The 10,157-nt window shown below is 42.2% G+C and overlaps 1 protein-coding gene across 1 annotated transcript; it reads right to left on the reverse strand.

The window, feature by feature from the left end:
- Window positions 1–799: 799 nt before the first annotated feature.
- On the reverse strand, window positions 800–9,728 carry IL12B (interleukin 12B). Its single transcript, XM_074961994.1, has 6 exons — window positions 9,647–9,728; window positions 7,012–7,296; window positions 5,803–5,923; window positions 4,650–4,855; window positions 3,232–3,359; window positions 800–922 (listed from the first exon to the last, which is right to left on the reverse strand). The coding sequence occupies exons 1-6, from the start codon at window positions 9,726–9,728 to the stop codon at window positions 800–802; spliced, it is 945 nt and encodes a 314-aa protein (XP_074818095.1).
- Window positions 9,729–10,157: the final 429 nt, after the last annotated feature.

Consider the following 10,157-nt stretch of genomic DNA (forward strand, 5'->3'; position numbering starts at 1 on the left):
AAAAAAATTCTGCAGAATTTTTTCAAAGAATTTTTCCATTTTTCACCCAGCCTGTTCTATTTTGTCCATGGAAGGAGCCGTCACTCCCATGTCTTTGTCCTGCCACAGAAAAGACAACAGTGTTGACTTCCATTTTCAGCAAAACAAAGGATACTATCTGGGGAAATAATTAGAACTAGAATCCCCTTAGAACAGGCAAGAAACGCTACTTCAGGGTATCCCTAGGACTGCTGCTACTGGAAAACTATCATTGATGAACCCAGAAGAACTAGACTGAAGCAGCTTGTATCTGTCTCACACCAGTTCACTTTACTAGTATAACTTGATCCTGCTAAGTCCACCAGTGCAGTCTCTTACACTCTTATATAGACCAGTCACTAGAGGGAGACAAAAGATTAACATTCTGGCAGTGCATGAGCAGCAGTCGTATTCAGATACTTCATGGAAGGACACAGTACAAATACCTAGCTAGGCAGAGAGCACTTTAAATCATTAACTGTTCCGGGTGAACCCTAGATACATGTTTCCTGTCTAGTGTAAATTAATTCTAATTGTTTCTCCCGGGCTTTTGGAAGAAGAGAATATTAGCCTGTGTTGGACATTGTAGTCACATGTTTATATAGACTCTTGTTCCCTCAAAGATATTTCAAGAAACAACTTCTTTCACTCAGGACTACAAATAGGACAGTAGTAAGGGGTAACCCCCCCAATATCTGAGAAAAATAAGCTAGCATAGCTCCACTTCCTCCCATGTAGCCAAAAGTCACATCTGCTACTGTGATAAATGGTGCCGTGAGCTTTACCTGCAGAGTTTCTGGTCACTCCAAGATGAATTGTAATACCGATCTCTGGCCTGGACGTAGATCTTGTCTAGCTTGCTTGTCGTTGCAAAGCGAATGAACTGTTCATCAGTATCATAAGACTATGAACAAAAACACAGTCCAGTCAATGGATTGTAAGAAGTCAAGCAGAAGTTACTCAAACATCAGGTTAAAGTTATCTAGTTGATCTTGTGCCAAAAATGAATATGTGCTCATATTAGTTATCACTGCTGTATCAGAGCAAAGAGGAAGTTTTTGCAGAAAGGAAGGTATTACAAGTAGATTCAAACTGATCTGAAATACCCTGGCATGTCCTTACATAGTGTGATTTCCACTGGTGGACATGCAGCTCCTATAAAGAGTGCTTGTAAAGCTAGCATGAACCTTTATATTTTTAAAGAGGCCCTTCCTCAGTGCCAAGAACCATAACTAAGGAGATGGCTCCATCTGCTGGTATGCACTTTCTTCATTTTTTATTTAAAGTACGGTAATCTTTTAACCTGTTAGGTCTGTTCATGAAGTGGGATAAGTATCATTTAGGTTGCTTTATTTTCTCTTATAAGCTTTGGTGAATGTCAGTCAGAATGTGGGGATAAAAGCAGGCATAGCATAGACCCATACTCATGCCCCCACATGGATATTATCTTGTTATTAATCTTTGCACTTAGGGTTCTATTGTAAGTGAAGTTAATGGGAATGTGGGAACAGGCCCTTAGTTCATTAATTGACCATATACTTTAATTTTAATATTCAATTTTTATTTCAGTGAATATTTTATATAATTGGATTTTATTTAATACTTCTATATTTTAGATTTGTGTGTATTTCCTGATTAATTATTCTTAAGTGAATTCATAGCTACAAGTGTATATTGCTGTGGTCAAGGCCCAGGACTGGGAGACAGAAGATGGCTGGTCCTTTTCCTAACTATGCCACTGATTTCTGGTGTCACCCTGCGGGCAAGTTGCCACGTAGCAGTTGTTGTGTTTAACCCGCAGAGGTGCATTAGCAATGCAAACAAATCTATTTTATGTCTTCCTAAAAATTAGTATTACTTAATAACGTGCTGCTGGAAATTGGGAAGCAGTTGGCAAAAACTAAATTATCCTCCGGCCTCTTGGGTAGTGTGAGAGCATGAGTCATTGATTTTTTACTCTATTAGCAAGAGCTCTTCTGTGCAAATCTGAACTGTGTACATGCAATCAAACTACATGCAACTCAGTGTGGCAAAAATTAGGCTGTCTTTGTCCTTGGTGTAGGAAAAGGTTGTGGATTTTCCCCAGCTCAGGATCCACAGAGCCTAATAATCCTGAGTCAACAGATACTTTTTTCTCATGCTAACATGACTGTGCGATGCTGGGTGTGACATTGTTGTTCACTCCTCCGTCCACCTCACTACCAAGATCTTCTGTTCTCCAGTGCTGGACAGTAGATATGTCATCTTGGCAGAGTCCTGAAGTAGAGCGCTCACTTTGACTGTGTCTCATAGTCGGAAAGATCTCTGACTATGAGACCTGAAGTTTGGGCAAACAGCAAAGACATAATACAAATTATTATCTTTCATATGTAGAGATAGGTCATATCGGAGTAGATGACTTCTATGGTGTTCTTTGGAAAATATGTCAATAGCAGACTTACTTATTTATATTAGGTTAGCATCTAGAGACCTCAACTAAGCTAGAGCCCCAGAGACGTTGCACGGACGTATAGTTTACGAGAGACCTTGCCCCAAAGATCTTACAACTTAACAGCTGGGTGAAGCAAACAATTGGTTGGGCAAGAAGGGTAAAAGAGGAAAGCATAATAGAGATAACAGGATGGTTTAGAGAGTTATATCATAACAACTTCTAGGCTGCAAGCACATGACTGAGATTGGTAATTAAAGGCCATGGGGGTGTTTCAGTGGAAAAACATCACTAAATCATAATAATATCCTATATTAACAGGTTTCAGAGTAGCAGTTGTGTTAGTCTGTATCCGTAAAAAGAAAAGGAGTACTTGTGGCACCTTAGAGACTAACAAATTTATTAGAGCATAACCGAAAGCTTATGCTCTAATAAATTTGTTAGTCTGTAAGGTGCCACAAGTACTCCTTTTCTATATTAACAGAGTAGTTTTCATTGCAGCAGGTCCCAAAGCATTATCCAAACTACAAACCCTCCAATCCTACTCTGACAAAGTTCCTTATTTAAATCACTAAGTAATTTGAGTTAGGACAACAGGGTTAGATCAGATACATACAGGAATCACTGAACCTGCTATTGAAATGTTGAGACTGATCTGTTTTCACAGTGTTTCAATCCATGTTACTTGGATGCTACTGTGCAGATGAACTGGGAAGGCGATCAAGTTCTTAAAAGACTGCATCATACACACATTAAGAGTAATGAGAACTCCCTATTACAAATACCTTGCCTTCAGCGTTGACCTTAAATGTCAAAGGGAAATAAGACTTTGGTGTGCTCCATGTTCTGGGGTATTTCCAAGTCACTGTGCCATTTTTGACCACATGCTCACACTCAGGTGGGTCAGGTTTTACTGCAAGAGAAAATAAAGACAGCATTAGCATTCATTAGCTACGTAGTATCAGCTCTTTGTGCTTTATTAGTACTAATTATTCAGTTAAACAGCTGTTGGAAACCATAGTAAATTAAAGTAAAGGCCAAGAGTGTGCTTGAGGTTTAGGGACTATATTGTACCCTCCTGTGGAAGAGGGATACCTTTACAGAGCTCGCCTTATAAGATCCCTCAAGGATGAAGGGATTTAGAGGGCTGCAGAAGACAAAGGGAAGGGACCCAGCCTCAAACCTTGCTGATCTTTAGAATGCACAGGGAAGGAAAGTTTTAATTTGGCAGTGTCTGCTTCTCCAGAGTGCTGGCCAACCTCCCTTTCTCCCATGGCAGCATGATGAACTCAGCAGCAACTTTCTGGTTGATCTGCCTATCTCTGTGTGCCCAAGATCCTCCTTTCCTTTGGGGCAGTGATATGCAGGAGTATATATCGGCAGTCCGTGCTGTTCCAAGCACCCATGCAGATATTCACTTGGAAATCTGCACTTTTCAGAGGGGAGCCTGCCACAGAGAGTGATTGCTTTCTGGCTCTGGTCTCTGCCTTCCCAGCCTGGCCCTTCCAGTACTGTGGCACTCCTAATTCATGCAAAGCACGAGAGGGGCTCCTGTGAGATCTATGGGAGGGGCACATGCCACACAGACGTTGCTTCTCCACTTCCTCCACCAACAGGCACTGACTTTTGTTTTTGCTGGTGGGTGTTTTTGGAGTGGGGGCAGGAAGAGGTGCAGTGGGGGCAGGGCCTCAGGGGGAAAAGACTGAGTGGGGGTGGGGCCTCGGGGCGGAGCACAGTCCGGGCGCTGGTGGCTCCCTCACTTCTCAGGAGCTTCCAGCAGTGGCGGCGCTCCCAATGCTGTGGGCCGGCATGCCTTCAAAGGGAGATGCGCCACATCCAGCGTTTCAAACCTCTTATACCTGCCGCCTTTGCTGTGGTGCATGGGTGCTGAGCACCTCCTATATTTTCCCAGTGGTTGCTTCCTGGTTTCGGCCAGTTTTTGTTTTTCTTTACTCCCATAAGGGAGGGAAGCCTACAGGCCTAGAATACAGTTATAATGGGCCACGCATTAATCCCTCTCAGCTCTGAGGTGAGGTTGTGGGCACACTGGTGACACAGAGGTAGTGTGGTGAAGCTGGTACTGTTGGAGCAGTAAATACATTAATCAGCACTGTCGTCCCTGAACAGACATTCACTCAGGGTCACTGAATTCATGACAAGCTTTATACACTTAAAAATAAAAGCTGATTTCTGATCCACTCACTGATATCTCGGATGAAGAAGCTGCTGGTGCAGTTGTCATACTGTGTCTCATCAATGACCTCCAGGAACATCTCAATGGGCTGGTGTTCCTCAGCAAATGGGCAGTGGTTGGTTTTCTGACAATTGACTGTGTACTTTGTCTCTAGTTCATAGCGTTCAGACACAGGGCTTCCACAGATTACACTTCCAGATGCATCCTCTAGAGTTCTGAATTCAAAGCAGAAAGTGATAATGGAAACGCTGGAGAGCTCTGAATAAAGTGCTGCTTACAGATACTTCAATGACACCATGTCACCGGCAACATAGTGTTGCTGTGTCATAAATAGCATGTTTCTGTACATGAGACTCCTATGCCAATGGGAATTTTGGGCATAAATTAAAGACAGTCTCTTCTTTAATGCCACTGTTTATTGACTAGTGTGGAGGGCCTAATATCTAACTTCACTCTTTAGCCCCTTTCCCAAACCCAGCTGGAGGAAACAAGTCGAGTATGTTTCCATAAGAAATAACGCCACACAGTGCTACCAGAATGTGACTATATTTTTGCATCCAGCAAATTATGCATTGCACTTATTTCCCCTTTTAACAAATAAAAACAACACTGGGCCAGAGCACGCCCTGCCTTGGAGAAACCCATGGGAGGGGAGTGGGAGGTAGGAAATCCCCAAGAGGTTTCTCTCATAGTATTCCCCTCAGGGTCCTTGACAGGGCGAATGCTATGGTCATATAGTGCTTGACTTCCCAACTCCATACAGCCAGTGGATCTGGAGAGAAGGACGCTGCAAGATGACTTGCTTCTATGTCTGGTTGAAATTCCTTTCCTTCTCACCTGCAGTTCTACTGCCTGAGTCACTCTGTAGCTACATTACAGCATCTGCAGAGAAGATCCAATGGGAGTTCTTACACTTCTAAGCTATATTAATTCCTGACCAGATTTCCATGCAGTAATGTGATGGGCCTAGAAGGGACTGTCCTGCAGAGGATATCCAATGTGTTGGTCCACATCCTCAAATGATGAAAATGGCCTTCCCCCGGTCCAGTTCATGTGATAGGTGGCCAACTATTTTTGTAGTATCCGTTCCACATGCTGACAAAGAGGGGTATTCCGGCCTTATTATCCTAATGAAGTGGCTGAGGAAAGTACAAGCTCTTACCCTTTTAGATTTTTGATTGTGAACTTCACATTTGGACTCTCATTTTCTGTCTTCCATGAGCATATGAAAATCCCTGAGTAATTCTTTGCCTCACATTTTAAAAATGTCATGTTGTTTGGCTCTAGATTGAAAGAGAGAGAAAAAATTGATTGAAAAAAAAAATTGTTTGACCAGTAAGATAAAACAGTAACTTTACAAAATTCTACTGGCAGATATTGAGTCCCTTCCCAGGAAAACAATGCACAATATACACGTCAGCTGAATAGTGGCTGGAAGTTTGCTGGTGTCTAAAAGTGACCCTTAGAGATTATGTTGCCATTGTTTTTCCCAGAGCTTGTTCACATTTTTTATAGGATATTTCCCATCTATTAAAAAAAATTGTCTTCAACAAACCCCATATCCTCAACAAATGATTTCATTTCTCTGATTGCTCACCGTGCTGTTTGCGACACATTTCAAAGATGACTTTAGCATGCACAGGAAAGCAATAATGTCTATAAATGAAAAATTTCCACCCTTCTAATAATGTTTAGTGGCCCAAGCGAAACACAAGAAGATGGATATCTTGCTCTCGGAGATGTATCTTTGTCCAATGTGTTAACCATGAGCCCAGGATCCCAAACTTCTGGGTTTTAATCCTGGCTCAGCAGCAGTTTTAGGCTAAGTCACGTAACCTCTGCTTTATGAAGATGACTTAGTTAGGGGCAAATGCTATCCTCAGCACGCAGTTTGAATGACTTAGCTAGGCACTGGTGAGAGCTGCGAGGGCAAAGGGGAAGAACAGTCATTCCCCCACATGTTGTGAAACTGTTCCATGGTTGCTGCTCCAGCCTAAAGGCTAGAGTAGCCTTAGCATTCCTCTACTCCCCCACTCCATATGGGAAGGATCAGAAAGTCATGGTCCCAACTCATCCTTTGTGACAGCATATAGGAACCCCATACAGATCTGAACTCCCCAAATCTTGCTCCCGCATTGCACATCAGATCCACCTGGTTCTGCTGCACATGGGGACCTCTGCACCCATGTAGGAGAGGGCATTATTTGCCCCTTAATGCCTGAACAGCACTTTGAAGAGCCACCATGCTAAAGATTATAATCCACCTCATTAGTCATGCACAGTGGTTCTTTCCAGTGAGTTCCCTTTTCCTTTGCGATGTTATGGCACATACTGTACATGGAAAAAACATCATATTGCCCTATTACCTTACCTTTAAAACTTTTTAGAATCCACTTAGATATTTGCCTACTTGAGTCTTTTTTGGTAATAAGGAAAAAATAGTAGCTTAAAATCTCATGGGTATCACTTTTGTGACAGGTGTAGTTGCCAGCATCTGGAAATTCCTTGACTGAAATTGTTAATATCTTGTCAGTTCCTATTATTTCCTTATCCTTCATCCAGTAGACTGACATAGATTGGTCTTCAGATACATTACAGGTGAGCTCTACTTCTTCAGCTGGTGCCTCCTGAGTCCACTCTGACTCTATCACATAAACTATAGGGAAATAAATGTTGGGTGTTAGTCAAGATTAAAGTGCTGGTAAAATCAAACTACATCTTAGGCCCAGTACTGCTGTCCTTGAAACTACTGGCAAAACACCACTGGCATGAATAACAACAGTCAGGCCCAGTTGTCTTTTGACAAGATTTCCAGGTTTTAAATGTAAATATGAAATGCATCCAAAACATCATGAGCAATCAGAGTTATTTTCATTTTAGAAGTGATTTTCTTTCCATAGTCTCAGAGAATTTGGCACAGTCACAGCCCTGCAAAGCGGGTGATGTCATTATCCCCATTTCACAGAGAGGGAAATCAAGGCACAGATGGCTCAGTCATTCCCTGCATATGGTTAACTTTAAGCACACAAATAGTCTCATTGACTTTAAACATGACTACACATGTGCTTAAAGTTAAGAATGTGCTTAAATGCTTTCCACAATCCAGGTTTAAAGCCCAAGGACCAAAACCTACTCACTTTATTCCTGCAAGGAGCCCCATTGACTTCAGTGGGACTCCTCTGATGAGTAAGGACTACTGGATCTCAGTCTTTGCTCACAGAATGAGGGGTGAAGCACCTCTGTAGCATTGTACTCCCCTTCTGGATTCCATGGAGAGATCTCTGCAGTGTGAAGGAGCTGTGATTGGGGAGGGGGCAGGTGGGCAAAGGGAAAGCCAGGAGCATGTATTGCTTCCTTCTAAAGCCTCACAACCTGATGCGGCATTAATTTTTCCTGCAGAAAAGCTGGTTGCCCTTGCAGCATGGTCCCAATGAAGTGGCTGCTAGGGGAGAGATAATCCCAAAGCAGAGATACAGGGCCTCCAACATATAGTCACGACCCTCTGAATACTCCTCAGTCACTCTGTGGAGCCCTTTACTCGAGACTGGGAGAAACGCCCCTTCACAAAACAATTTAGGAAAACTCCATTAAGCAATCTTTGTGGATTTTTCTTCCTTACAGCCTTCCCTTGTTAGATTTTTCCAGGTGGTGGGGGGCAGCAATTAAGGCCAAAGATATATGTACATGAATTGCTTAAATTCCTACAGCTAATCAGGGGCAGAATGAGGAGTAGAACTCAAGAATTCGCTTCATTCTTGCCAGGGTCAAGAACGTCACCTACACTTTCACTGACACCAGTTCCCCAAATACAGCCATTGCCTTGAGCTACCCTTTCTCTTCTACCGCTGACACAGGAACCCCTGTTGTCATTAGTGTCCACTGGGTTTGTGTTTTTCCCTGCGAGTGGACACAGAGTACATTTACTGGAGGTTTAGGAAGCACCACAATTGAACTTACAAGTGCACCACTCAGGCTGGAAGGAAGCATCAGTTCCAGCAATGAGCCAAGAGAACTTCTCAGCAGGAGATTTCATTTCCAAAAAGATGGCTTTAAGCCAAATAACATTGCTAATAATAGGACACTGAATCTCATCACATCGGACAGTGGAGACTGCTTATTAAAGTCATGAATGTGCACATACATGAAGCTAGAGGCTTGCCAGTCTGCCTGTGAGTATCGAGAAGCATAGGCACCAGGAAATGCCAGAGAGGTACGAAAAGACACAAATGTGTAGTTTCTATGCTGTGGCAGAAACGCTTCTACTGTAGTTTCAAGAGCCCCCAATGTTATTTAGGGAAACCACAGCATAGTCTTATAACCTAAAGCTATCAACAGAAGTGTTTGAAATATTCATTATGGGCAAAACAGTGATCCTCTTAATCATGTTGAATACCAGCTTCCACCCTGTGAAGTCCCACCGAAGTCATACTTGTGGACTAAGGGATACTTGTGGACTAAGGTGCCGGTCAATGTGAGTAAAGGGATTAAATATGACCACCTGAATTTAGCTCCGTTTTCTGGTGAGTGAATAATTTGTTCACTGATTCTGCATTTCTTTGAATGAATTCATATTCAGAGTTATTTGCTCTGAACATTCTGGATGAAATATTTTCAGGCCTGGGGTTTTTTTGTGAAATGTTCACTTTGACTATTTGCTCTTCATTACTTGTTTGTGGGTTGTCACCTAAGTCACAAGATGCTGTTTCTGCTTCCTGATTGCATGACTGAAACTCTTGAAACGGGAGAACAGTGAATAGGGAATAAGGCAGTTTCTGGTGTGAATTCTCAGATGAATAATCATGTTTCTAAACTTCATGAAACTTTTGGGACTCCTGAATGTTTTCATGAACACCCAGCAATTATCCAAATACTCATGAAAAATTCAGAATATGAGCCCATGAATGGTAGCTAATGCAACTCTGCTTTTATTCACAAACATATTTGTTAGTACATTTGTTTTTAACTATTCAACAAGTGATAGTTTTCCGTAAATGCAGACTACTTACCATTCTCCCGCAGTTTCCACTTCGCTTCCAGAGGGATTGCAAGGGAAAATAACAAAAGTAGGATCAAGAGTAGATGAGACATCTGTGGAGGGTAGGGGAAAGAACAATTAATATGCCTGTTTGGAAAAAGGCTAGTAATTGATATTATTGATTGAGCATTATTAGTATGCTCAGCATTAGACAATACGAGGAAGACACAGTACGTGCCCCAAAGGAGCTTATACCCAAGAGACCCCATTCTGAGCACACTTAGTCATGGCAGTAGTCCTTACTCATGAGAGGAGTCCCACTGACAGAAATGGGGCGCCTGCCAGGAATAAAGTGCATAGGATTTGGCCTTTGGGCTTTAAACCCAGATCATGGAAAGCATTTAAGCACACTCTTAACTTTAAGCACATGAGTAATTCCATTTAAAGCCAACAAGACTACTTATGTGCTTAAAATTAAGCATATGCTTAAGAGCATTGCTGGATCAGTATCTTATTTGGCACTTCCTCAGCCAAAAATCCTA

This window comes from Natator depressus, chromosome 8 (genome assembly GCF_965152275.1).
Source record: "Natator depressus isolate rNatDep1 chromosome 8, rNatDep2.hap1, whole genome shotgun sequence".
Taxonomy (NCBI): Eukaryota; Metazoa; Chordata; order Testudines; family Cheloniidae; genus Natator; species Natator depressus.